The sequence below is a fragment of the Nicotiana sylvestris genome, chromosome 3 (genome assembly GCF_000393655.2).
Source record: "Nicotiana sylvestris chromosome 3, ASM39365v2, whole genome shotgun sequence".
NCBI classification, from domain to species: domain Eukaryota; kingdom Viridiplantae; phylum Streptophyta; class Magnoliopsida; order Solanales; family Solanaceae; genus Nicotiana; species Nicotiana sylvestris.
In genome coordinates, this window is record NC_091059.1 from 105,602,303 (window position 1) to 105,615,773 (window position 13,471).

At 37.3% G+C, this 13,471-nt stretch overlaps 1 protein-coding gene across 3 annotated transcripts; it reads left to right on the forward strand.

Moving 5' to 3' along the window:
- Nucleotides 1–1,207: 1,207 nt before the first annotated feature.
- On the forward strand, nucleotides 1,208–13,222 carry LOC104211531 (uncharacterized). Of its 3 annotated transcripts, none has more exons than XM_070170917.1 (13): nucleotides 1,208–1,508; nucleotides 1,732–1,896; nucleotides 3,156–3,254; nucleotides 3,330–3,464; nucleotides 3,580–3,648; nucleotides 3,786–3,882; nucleotides 3,986–4,088; nucleotides 9,884–10,094; nucleotides 10,255–10,368; nucleotides 10,967–11,098; nucleotides 12,308–12,388; nucleotides 12,695–12,811; nucleotides 12,982–13,222. In XM_070170917.1, the coding sequence occupies exons 1-13, from the start codon at nucleotides 1,392–1,394 to the stop codon at nucleotides 13,081–13,083; spliced, it is 1,542 nt and encodes a 513-aa protein (XP_070027018.1). In that variant the 5' UTR covers nucleotides 1,208–1,391; the 3' UTR covers nucleotides 13,084–13,222. The 3 variants fall into 3 exon arrangements, with proteins under 3 accessions (XP_070027018.1, XP_070027019.1, XP_070027020.1); XM_070170918.1 differs by having other exon boundaries at nucleotides 3,790–3,871; XM_070170919.1 differs by having other exon boundaries at nucleotides 1,209–1,508; nucleotides 3,363–3,464.
- The last annotated feature ends 249 nt before the right edge of the window (nucleotides 13,223–13,471 follow it).

The following is a 13,471-nucleotide window of genomic DNA, read 5'->3' on the forward strand; positions in this document are numbered from 1 at the left end:
CAGTATTTTGCTGGCAAAAAAAAGAAGCAAACTCGGTGTTAATAGGAAACATATAGAATACGAAGTAAAAGCAAAAAGAAAAATCTAAACAAAAAGTAACCAAAATAAAAGCAAAAGAGGACTAGAAAAACTAAAAATAAAAAACATGGAACAAAACTAAAATTACTATCATGAAAGAGAAACTTACTTCAAAGAAAAGATCAATGTTGTATAACAGTATTTTCACACCCAATATACAATATTATACCCTTTATTATAATTTTGTATAATATTGTATAATATTGTAGAACGGTGTATACAAAACTGGATTTCATCTTAACCTTCCTTCTTCAACTAGTATGGTTCCCAAAACCAATGTTAATCAAACACAGTTAACCCAACACTCAAGATTCTTATCATTACAAGCTTTTACAATAATTTTTAACTTAACCCATCACTTTAGAGTTAGATTTTCCAAATCTGAATTGAACTTAGAGCTTCAAAGCTCCTTTAATGGAGTTTAGAATATGGATGCAACAAAACTTCAATTTTAAATTTGGACACACATAAATCGAGATTCAATATTTGAGATCTATAAAAAATTATGAAGATTAAGCAACTTAGTAGAGAAAATGCTTTAAATCAAGCTTGAGTTCTACAAATATTCAGATCTATGTCAGTGAGAGAAGAGAAAGAACGGAGAAAGCAAAGAGAGGCGGGTTGAGAGTATAGAGTGTGCTAGGGGAAATGAAAATAAAGAAACCCTAAAAGTGTGTTTGTAATAGTGGCTAAAGGCTGAAAATTTTCTTTCAGATTATGTACAACCTGGGCCAAACTAGGTAAGTAGTTCAAACATGGGTCATTTTCTGTTGGGTTGTTAGACCAAGTGACAAGGGCTGAAATTATCCCAATTAAAGTAGGATTAACACGTGACTTTTGCCAAAATATTTACAGTTTCCCCAAAATACCCCGGACGACCCCAAGCTCCTTAAACTGTCGCTCATTAATAAAGGGGAAAATATAGTACTAATAGATATATCTCATGTTTATGAAAACTAAGACGTAACATCCTTTTTAAATAATTATGTTATTCAAACTAATATTTGTGTAAGATTTTGATATATTTTTTATTTTAAAATGTAGGAAGTCATATTACACATGTATAACCTTTTTGAATATTAAGCTTGGACCTTTTCCATAAAAAGAAGTTAAGGAGTACTCGTGCGAAATATATCAAAACATTTTTTCTTGGCGGACATTGGGAAGAAGGGACGCAAACCGCAGATCCTTTGATAAATCTGAACTTTGGTCAGTTGTCGACTCTCAGCTCGGCGGATCTCTCATTCTCTCTTCCATGATCTTCAAGTCAATCAGCTAAGAGTGTGATAAACAAGGAGAGAAGGGAGTAGAGCATGAGGCCGATGAATTTGATGGGCAGAGATCGAATTGAGGCATTTGTTTCATTTTTCGTCACTCTTCTTCCCCACGAGCTCTCCGCTTTGCTTTACTCCACCTCCACTTTTTTCTTTGTAAGCAAGAGCTCTCTCTCTCTCTGTCGTCTCGAATCTCATTTCAGCATCAATTCCTCAAAAACATAATTTATCCAATCTTTCTCTGGACTCATTTGAGTCAACGTTCTTCGTGGTTTAACGGATTTACTTGCTTCATTTGATGATTAATACTATGCGCAGATGAAATCAGTATTTAAATCATCAAATTGGATTTTTAATTTTTAATTTTTGATATATCCAGATTTTGAGTGCATATTTCGTGGTGCTTCCTTTACGTGATGAAGGAGCTATATCTTTAGGCTTGGGAAATCTCCCGAGCTTGTTTGTTGGATCCTTGCTACTCACACTGGTCGCTGCCCCTGTTTCCACCTTAATCTTTGCATTGCCTAATCTTTCCAAGTCCAAGGTAATAAATAACTGACTAATTCCTTCATTTATATATGTTTTCTTTTCACTGAAAAGGATAATATTGTTAATCTAATATGCGTCATACATAGATGAAGGGACTAGTCTAGTATACTTACCACCTTGTATGTCTTTTACAAAAATATTCAAAACAAAAGGGGAAGAGAATCATAGATCATAAGTTTTTCATATGCATCGAGCCTCACACTCCTTTACTAGCTATAAGTTTTAATTTTTGATACGCAGCAAGTTGTCAGAAGCTCATTTAAGGCACGCTTAAGCCCTAAAGCTCAGAAAAGCTCAGGCAGCGCGCTTCGCCTGGCTTAAGTTGCGCTTCGATGTAGGCAAGACACTAAGTTGTGCGCCTCATTGCCCATGAGTTCTATCTTGAAGCTAGCGGTACTAAACAACAAATATAATTGGCAAATAAGTGTATTAGTTGTTAAAGAAAACGTTATGAATGCATTTGTTACTTTTTCTTGAATTACATTTTGTTTTTATTTTTTTCATACATTGCGCCTTTTTTTAATCCTAAAGCCCACACTTTAATCGGGCTTTGCGCTTAAAGCCCCAGTAGACTTGTAGCGTTTTTGAGAGCTTTTCGTCTTTGACAACACCACCACCCTGCTGCTCAAGCAGGCACTTGCAGTTAGAGATAGTATGTGAAAATTTGTGCTTTCCAGATAAGACCAGTGGATTTAATTTCCATAAGGTGCTAGTTTTAGGCCCTGTTGGAGTACTAGTAATTCTGCACGAGTGTGTGTTGTCTCTATTAGGCTTTGAGCAAAGCCTACAAGCCCTTCCCCATTTTGCATTTTGAATAACTCCTCTTATGCCTCCATGCTTAAGATTAGTGTTTGGCTGTTTGCAGCACCATCAGTATTAAGCATGAAGTAGTATTCTTTTGGTGGTTTCCATTTGACCACAATAGACTATTGTATTGTACCTGTAAATTTATTGGGTCATATATGTATTTGATAAATGATAATTTTGCCTGGTTGGTATAATATTGAATTTATCTTTGATAGGAAAATGATCTGGCTGTATTTATAATGATAAGCAAGAAATTGCAAATCTTGACACTCTACGACATAAGGATATCAAATTATACATGCTATTTGTTGTCTAATGCTGTGAATTAGCTTCAGTTACTTAGTGCCTTCTTGCGTGGTGAAACCAACTTGGAACTTTGGAAACTGATTTAGGGTTGTTTTGGGCTTTTTATATGTCATGTGTAATGGTCGCTTCTTTAAATTCCAGGCTATGGTCTTGATACACAGGTTTTTTGGGGTCACTCTTGTTGCATTCTACGTCTTGTGGCTTTCTTCTACTCCCGGAAGTTCACCATTTAATATCAAGGTACAACTTCACGATTTGGCCGCCACTTTGTGATGATTCAGTCAACTGTTTTGATGAAAAATGGTAATAATGCAGGGACTGTTCTCTGTGTCCTCAACCATAAAACAGGAATTAAAAGTGGAGGCCAGTCACACGGATACTCCAAAATCGGCGAGTTGGAGCAACCATGGGTGGTTTTACGTGTCAGTGAGAATTGGCTTGTTTCTCTGGGTAAATGCTTTGGCTTTAATTCTCAACTATTGCAAAAACTTCTAGTAGTATTTTTTTTTTATCGATTCTTTGATGCTTGTCTCCTGAATAAGGTTCTTGCATCATTTTTTCTCAGGTTGCTTTGCTTAATCTTATTACTATATCTTCAACTTGGGCTAGAGTTATTGATGTGATGGATAGTGAGGTAATTATGCCTCCGATTGATTCAATAAGTTTAAACAGATATCACCTCCTACAGAAGGGAAGTTAAATGGATTTAATTGAGTACCTGTCTTAATGGTAGTAAATTTTGAGATATGATTTAACTTTTTCCTTATGCAGTCAGGTTCAAGATTGTTTGGGTTTATTGGTGCTGGTGCTACACTTGGCCAGCTGCTTGGTTCGCTATTTACAACGGGAATGGCTTGGTTAGGACCGCGTGTGTGTCTCTTTATGTTTTTTCTTGCTTCCTTATTCTTATTATTCTTTTGAGGCTCTGTTGCTTTCTATTTTCTTAGTAGTTTGTTTTTTGGTTCTTGTAGATTTACTTCTTGTTTCAGCAATTCTCATGGAACTTGCTGCACAGTCATCAAAAGGGATCAAGAAAGATGTCTTACAACTTCCTGAAGAACTATCTCCCTTCAGGTTGTCTTCTTCTTGTTGTTCTTGTTCTACCCTGATCGGGAGTATTATTAGAGTTTATTAGCAATAGAGTTGTTCCATCAGATGAGATTAGGGAAAGAGGTCTCTAATTGTATGATCAGCTCCCTCGATAGCTCCTTGATGCAAGCATTTAGAGCTATTTCTCTAGCCTCTATCAGCCTTTGGATGGCTGTCTCATGTTTCTTACCCTGCTGTTATAGTGCTATGCAGTGGTGCACGTAGGAATTTATGTAAGCAGTGTCATATTTAATAAAGCGAACAAATGAAAAAAAAAAGTTACTATAAAAACTATCTTAATAAAAAACATTCAAATACATTTATAAAATATATGTCTTCAACGACTTTTCTTTTCTTGAATAAATAATACGGGATTTTTTAATAATTTATTGAGAAATTTGAAAAAGAGTTTTGGATTTTTAAATTCTTTATCCTTAATAATGAAGTTTTTTTAGAGCAATGATTGATTGTCTTTTTTGTTTTAACTTTCTTTCTTGGATTTCTGAACTGTCTTTCCATGTTCAGTGTCATTTCATGACTCTTCTTAGTTATAAAAAGGGAAAAATGTCTTGATGAAGCACATGTTATTTTAGGACTCTTCTTAGTTATGAAAAGAAAAGAAAAACTGGATGAAGCACAGCTGGAGAATCTAAACCGTGTCAACACATTTGTGTAGTAATCCAATGTTATTGCTGGAATGGAGCACCTCCCTTGGTCAATTGATGTCATTCTAGACTTATTTATCTGTTATTTCTTTTTTTAATTTGTCATATATAAATATATTTAGTGAATTTTTCGGCGAAGAGGTGTCACCTGACACCACTTGTATCCATGTGCATCCGCCCCTGGTGTTATTCCTGTTTTGCTGTTGCATCGGTGTCTCATCCATCTCTGGGTGGTGCACTTCTTTATTAGTGAAAGTTCTCTCATGGTGATGTGAACAAAATAGAAAGAATAACTTGTGTTATCATTCCAACAGGTGAGCAATATAAATACATCTACATCAGATGCTAACTAAGGAAAAAAATAAAAGAGATTCCTACAAATCTGCTATTTATGTACAAGAAAGAGTCTACATTCATTCTATAATAAGTGTCTAGATTCATCCTATAATAAGTGTCTACATTCATTCTATAACACTCCCCCTCAAGTATGTTGATCATGCCCAGCTTGTTACAAAGGTAACCAATTCGAGTACCATTCAATGCTTTAGTGAACAAATCAGCTAGTTGCTCTCCTGTCTTCATGTAGGCAGTGGAAATCAAGTTCTCTTGAATTTTCTCACGAATAAAATGACATTCAACTTCAATATGCTTGGTTCTTTCATGATACACTAGATTTAAGGCAATATGGAGCGCAACTTGATTGTCACACCAGAGCTTTGATGGAGTAGGATGCTTCAACCCTATTTCAGTTAAAAGATGGTGTATCCACATTATCTCACATGTTGATTGTGCCATAGCTCTATACTCTGATTCTGCACTGGACCGAGATATAACATTCTGTTTCTTACTTCTCCATGATATCAAGTTTCCACCAACAAATACACAGTAGCCAGTAGTAGATCTTCTGTCAATCTTGGATCCAGCCCAATCTGCATCTGCAAAACAATCAATGCGGGAATGCCCGTGGTTGCTATATAATATGCCAAGTCCAGGAGCTTCTTTTAAGTAACATAGGATCTGCTCCAAAGCCTCCCAATGTTTGATTGTGGGCGCGGACATGAATTGGCTAACCATACTTACTGCAAAAGCAATATCTGGACGAGTCACAGTGAGATAGTTTGATCTCCCAACTAACCTCCTGTATCTATCCGGATCATTAAATAGCTCGCCATCATCTTTCATAAGATGCAAATTAGGAACCACTGGAGTACTGCAAGGCTTGGCAGCCAACTTACCAGTTTCTGCCAGTAAGTCAAGAATATACTTTCGCTGAGATAGAAAAATTCCCTTCTTGCTTCTAGTTACTTCTACTCCCAAGAAATATTTCAATTGTCCCAAGTCTTTTGTATGAAACTTAGTGTGCAAGAAAGACTTGAGAGAAGAGATTCCTGCATAGTCACTTCCTGTAATCACAATGTCATCAACACATACAACAAGGAAAATAGATCCAGCTGTTGATTGCCCGTAGAAGACTGAATGATCACATTTGCTCTTTTTTAGCCCAAATTCTTGAACTACCTCACTAAATTTACCAAACCAAGCCCGTGGACTCTGCTTCAAGCCATATAAGGACTTCTTTAAATGACAGACCTTTCCATACTCTCCCTGAGCAACAAAACCAGGTGGTTGCTCCATATACACCTCTTCATGAAGATCGCCATGAAGAAATGCATTCTTAATATCCAATTGATGCAAAGGCCAATTCTGAGAAGCTGCTAGAGAAATGAACAAGTGGACAGAATTAAGTTTGGCAACCGGAGAGAATGTGTCTGAATAATCCACTCCATAAGTCTGAGCATACCCTTTGGCCACAAGTCTGGGCTTAAGTCTTGCCACAGAGCCATCTGGATTAACTTTGACCGTGAAAACCCATTTGCATCCCACTGCTTTCTTTCCACTAGGTAAATTCACTATATCCCAAGTATGGTTTTCCTTTAAGGCATGTATTTCCTCAAGCATTGCTTCAGACCATCCAGGATGATTGAAAGCCTCTTTTTCATCGTTTTGGGTATAGATATGGAGTCTAGAGACGCAATCAAAGATCTAGACGCGGGGGATAAGTGGTCGTAGGAAACAAAATTAGCAATAGAATATGTGGATTTGCAAGTACGTGTACCTTTGCGTAAAACAATGGGAAGGTCAAGGTCTTCTGGAGGATCAGGCGGAAGAGGAACATATGACAAAGGAACTGGTGCAGGAGACGTATCATTTGTCTCTCGCCTGCGCGAGTAAACTTGAACAATTGGTGGTCTTGCTAACACAGTTGGAGCAGGTGTTGAAGGCACAATAGTCGATTGGTGCTCGATAGAAGAGCTAGGAGATGAAGGAACATCATCTGATTGCTCTATCAAAGTACGGGTAACCTGATATACTAGCCACTCATCTTCCTCCCCCTGACTTGTAGAGATGGGAGGTGCATAGAAGAATGGTATAGTCTCTGAAAACACCACATCAATTGACACCAGATATTTGCCAAGTTCAGTAGAATAACACCGATACCCCTTCTGAAGGCGAGAATAACCAAGAAAAACACACTTCAATGCCTTGGGATCCAACTTGGTAACAGATGGTCGAACATCTCGAACATAACATGTGCTTCCAAACACCTTAGGTTCCACAGGAAATAATAACTTATTTGGAAAAAGAATACTGTAAGGCATATTAACCTCCAAGCACAATAGATGGCATGTGATTAATCAAAAAACAAGCCGTGGAGACCGCATCAGCCCAGAACTGTTTAGGAACTTTCATTTGGAACAGAAGTGCCCAAGCTGTCTCAAGTAGATGCCTATTCTTCCTTTCAGCAACTCCGTTTTGAGAGGGTGTATCAACACATGAAGACTGATGTAGTACACCATGTTGTCTCATGTAGGACTGAAATAACTCTGACATGTATTCTTTAGCATTATCGCTCCTTAGAATACGCACCGAAGCATTGAATTGAGTTTTGACTTCAGCACAAAAGGCAGAAAAGTGAGTAAACACTTCAGAGCGACTTTTCATAAAGTAAATCCAAGTCATTCGGGAAAGTTCATCTACAAAAGTAACAAAATACTTATGTTCCAGTTTTAGAAACAACAGGACATGGTCCCCAAACATCAGAATGAACTAACTCAAAAGATGACTCAGCTCGCTTGTTAACCCTTGGACCTAACGAGATGTGATGATGTTTTGCAAATCGACATGACTCACAATCCAATGAAGAAATATTCTGAAACTGAGGACAGAGCTTCTTCAACAAAGGCAAAGAGGGATTGCCCAATCAAAATGTGCTTCAAAAGGAGACACGATACTAGAGCATGCAATAGACTGTGACTCCCATTCATCAAGGATATAGAGATCACCACATAAATACCCTTTACCAATAATTTGCTTTGTCGTAAGATCAAGAAACAAACAATGATTGGGAAAGAACGCTACACAACAATTAAGGTCTCTGGTGATTTTACTAACAGAAATCAAATTAAAGGCCAAGTTTGGTAGACTTAATACAGATGACAGGGTAATAGAGGAAGTCGGTTTAACAGTTCCAGATCCAACACTGCTACATGTTGTTCCATCAGCTACAGTAACTGAAGAGGGTGCTTTGTGTGATCGAAAGCTAAAAAAAATATTTGGATTACCTGTCATGTGATTTGTGGCACCTGAGTCAATCACCCATTTATTTGAAGAGGTGATAAGACATGTCTTATCTGGCCCGACAAAAGCAGTAACTGAAGAAGATTCCTTAATTGATTTATGATATTGAAGGAACTCAAGAAACTCATCCGAAACTAGGATTGTTGGACTAGAAGTTGTATCACTATTTCCTCCTTGCTTACTATTTATGGTCATCTTTCCAAAAATACCCAAAGTATCAATATAAATGTCAGAAAAGCCAATAAAGCTCAAAAGTTCTCTACCAGAATAACACTATCCAACGAAACAGCGAAGGAAAGACACCCAATGAAACAAAGAAACAGAACTCCAATAGAGCCAATCTAATGGGCAATAACCAATCAAAAGTCCGGCCAATAGTGCAAGAATCAGTAACCAAGAATCACTAACCAACAGATTACTCTCAAAGCTATAAAGAAAAAAGGGCTAAAGTTCTGCACATAAAGTTGGTTCACTACTAAGGATCATGCAATCACAGAAGGAAACAAAATTTGAACACAACAAAGAAAAGGTGACAAAACCTTGACATTATGAACCGAACCTGGGACGGTCAGAGATTTTCCCAGCCGAGGTTTCCTGAACAAACAAACACCATAAGCTGGATGAAAATGTAAAGTCGATGTCGGAGAGATGGTTAAATTTCAAATTCCAAACTCTTCAAAAGTATTCTGACCCTAACTGACAGTTTCGGTAAGTTCTCTATCTAACTCCGGTAAAGCCGGAGAACCCGCTCTGATACCATGTGAACAAAACTTGTGTTATCATTCCAAGAGGTGAGCAATATAAATACATGTACATCAGATGCTAACTAAGGAAAGAAATAAAAGAGATTCCTACAAATCTGCTATTTATGTACAAGAAAGAGTCTACATTCATTCTATAATAAGTGTCTAGATTCATCCTATAATAAGTGTCTAGATTCATTCTATAACAAGTGATCTTTCGCAGCTCCCTTTATTTATTTTCTTCTGGGATACGGAAGTGTTTGATCTGGCAGGAAATGCTTTTTACAAGAAAAACTGGAAAAACCGATAGATGCTGTACCTACAAGTTACCATGAACCTAATATTTTTATCTGTACTACATAGAGTTTGATAGTCCTGGAGTATAAAGAGGATGGCATTCATTTAACTCCTTAAAGAACACACCATACTGACATACCAATGATTGTAAATCTGTTTTGATGTGCTTCCTCTACACTTTACCAATTGAATACATCTCTCTAGACATTAATACCTCCCTCACAAGTTAGATAAAATGTTTATACTTCGGTTGAACACAAATTAGATAAATCCTTTTGACTAGCATGAAGATTTTACAGACTAGCAATGAAACAGAGGTGCTTTATATGAATGTCCTTGCATTGCCCTTCCCCCCCCCCCCCTCCCACCGCCAAAAATAATAATTAAGAGTAATTATAATCCAGTAGTCTCTGACCTTTGTCGTTTTGGGTTTTAGAGAAGCTGATATCGATCAAGCCAAAGAGGACGAGAATGAATCAAAGCTCACACAGAGAACAACTTCCCCAAAATTGCCAGCTTCTGTAGCAAAGCCTCAGCTCTGGGCTATATTGGATGGGTTAAAGCTAATTCTATCTTCGGCGTACTTGTTGCACGTATCATTGTTCCTTTGGCTGAGTGCGGTTGTTTCCTCGTTTTTTTACTTTCAGGTACAATAAGAATTTCCTTTGATTTAAGTGACAGAATGGATAAGCATGTGTAATGTGGTGCCTTTATGTGATTTACTGATCTCACATAGATGACCACCTTTTTGAACGACCAGCTTACGGTTACTGCAGCCTCACCCCCCATATTTTCATTCTTTTGCAGAAAGTAACTGTTATTGCTGCTGCAGTAACAGATCCCACTGGTAGAAGGAGATTATTTGCACAGATCAATAGCTTTATTGCTATTTTTATCCTTGCTGGACAACTTACTTTGACGGTATGGCGTAGATGTATAACATGCAAAAGTTTAATTGCTAAGCTAATCCTTTTTTCCCCCTTGTGCATGTGTCTGTGTTACCCGGGGAAGAGGGGAAGGGGGTATTGAGGGCATATTCTTTAAAAGTGTGTTCAATCTCTCTATGCTACTTGAACAACTCTAATTCAAAATTTCTCTCCTCTGCTCTCAAATTTGATGGAGGGATTGAATGGAGCCTGTGGCGAAGGCTTCTTCTTCTCCAGATGTTCTTGTCATATTGCACCACTTTCCTCATCTGAGTTCCACCGTAGAATATAAACATCTGTCACTTGGGGGTGTGTAAGAGTGTTTAATATCACGTGGGTAATATCAGTTCCAGGTGAATCAGTGGTGCATTTTGAAGGATCCCAAAGAGTTCCCATGCATGCAAAGTCAGATTAAGTAGAACTTTAAAGTGATAACATATGGACAGTCTTATAAGTTGATCAGTTTCCTAATGTCTTGAATTGCAGTTCCCTTCTTTTGTTTTTCTCTATGTTCACAACATGTTACATGATTCATTTAATCGTATCTCCAGTGCCACAAGTTTTAAAAGTCTTTATTCACTGCGTGGTTGCAGGGGCGCATCCTTACTTTTGCTGGTGTCACTCTAGCCATTTGCTCCACACCTTTTGTTGCATTCACAAATTTAATTGCTTTAGCAGTATGGCCTACATGGATTACAGTGGCTGTCTCAGAAACCCTGAGGAAGGTATTTTTTCTTCACACCTTTTTCCGAAACTCTAAAGAGAAGTAATAAAAAAATGATGACAAGAGAAGTTGTAAAGGAGGAAGCGCTCCTTCAGGGGTTTGTACCATTTTTAGTTGGAATACGTCAATAGCCCCTAAACTTGGCACAGCTCATTCAACGTACATCTAAGCTTTTCGTAGTCCTTATTACCCCATATATTTGGCTAGTTGATAGCCTCGACCTCCCTGAATCTGATGGAGGTAAGAGCCACCGCAGCCATGCGGATTTTTGTCTATGTTGTATTTTTTATAAAAAAAAAATATTTTTACCTTTTAAAATTCATTAATTTTTTGATCATTTTTTTCAGGCGAAATTTGTAAAGAACTTGGCTAGACCTCCATTATGTTGGCTAAAACTTCTTTATTTGACTGCAAATAATGGAGTTTCAGCCAAAACTTTTTACTGATTTGGTCCGGAAAATAAGATATACACAGTTGAAACAAAAATTCATTGCATCCAAAGAAGAAATAAAAAGAAATACACAATTGCAACTCTATTATTTTGGTTATTATTTGGCAATAACTAATGAATTTCTGCCAAATTTTTTATGGATTTGGCCCGAGAAAAAGAAATACACAGTTTGAAAAAAATAGTCATTGCATCTAAAGAAGAAATAAAAAGGAATGAACAGATGGAATTTATTTTGGCTAAAACCTTTTCTATTCGGTTAAAATTAATAGAGTTTCAGCCATGGTTTTTACATATTTGGTCCAAAAAAGAAGTACATAGTTGGAACAAATAACCTTCTTCCAAAGAAGAAATAAAAAGAAATACAAAATTAGTGTAAAAATATGCATTGTATATAAAGAAGTAAAGAAGAAAGGAGAAATACACAATTGGAACAAACAGACCATTGTATGTGAAAACTAATGGTTGGAAAATACTCCACCTGGAAGCTGACTTTCCGATTTTAGTGTATCCACACTTCTTGCAACATCAGCATCAAGGAGGCCCGAGACTATCAGATAGCCAAGTATGGGGGGTAGCTAGAAATATGTGAAGTTTAGGTGTGCCGTGTGCGCTAAATAAACCGTGCCAAGTACAGGGAGGTAATGAGGTATTCTGCCTTTTTAGTTTAACAGGGAACTAACAGGTTTTGCAATGAAAAAAAGATAACTAGGGATACACTTATGCAGTTGAGCCCTATATGTTATTGTCTTTTATGGTTAGGTGGTCACGTATGTTGTTACCAGGCCTGGAAGGGAGCTTCTTTTTACTGTTGTCTCACAGGATGAGAAGTATAAAGCAAAGGTATGTCACAAAATAGTGACCTGAAAGATTATCATAATTCCATATTATATATTAGCAGCGGCCTGTATTATGAATATCCGGTCTGTAGGATTTCTTGATCTTCATTTCTTAGATCTTTTCGAGAAGATATGGCAAAGCTGGTAGGTTAACATCCTTTTTATTAGGTCAGCATAAGTGTTTCACGACACCTCAAAAGGATTTTCGTGGCTGCAATAGTTGGCAGTGAGTGTTCTCTTGAATATCCCTAGCAGTAGAATGATTCTGTTGTTTTTTTTTTTTTTTGTGGGCGCCAATGTGTCTATGCAGGTATGCATAGATGTGATTGTTCAAAGACTTGGAGATGCTACAGCAGCTGGAATGTACAAGCTACTCTTCAGCACTCTCAATGGCAAGGCATCAGCTGTTTCTCTATATGCCCTACCTGTATGTAAAACCTTCTCTTGACAACACTACTCCAAATGTCTTGAAATTGTTGTTGCTGTTTATACAATTCCAGATGATTGGATCCACTAATGCACACTTCTGTATAGTGATTGAAAAGCCTCAGAGAAATGAAGGTTGAATGTTCAACTTAAGTTTGGCTACTTTTTCAGGTCTGCTTCACGTGGATACTGACAGCATTCTATCTTGGACACCGATACAAGCTACTTTCAATGGCTCAGCCCTCTCAACCTGCTGAAACATGTAGAAGATGATTTTTATACGCTTCATATGGAACTGAGGCCAAACATGAAGATTTTTGTATCTTTCAGCTCCTCAATGGTAAAAATAGCCACTTCCTTTTGTTCTTTGGATCAATTTCCGTTCATAATGAAGCATGTTCTCCCCTTTGAATTGGTGTTTGCTTGTTGCTCCCACCTTACTCTATGGTATTCAACAGAGCCCTCGTAACAAAATACTGATGATTACATAACTGGAAGAACATTTTAAAAAGAAACTTGAAGAACCTTATCTACACCTAGAGGGACGCTGAGCTGAAGTCAAGTTATTTTGACTTTTGCAAGTGTGTGGCTACCAGTAATCACTGGCACATATTCATCTTTGATTCCTTTTTCCAATTTGCAAACTCAGTAGACTGAACCT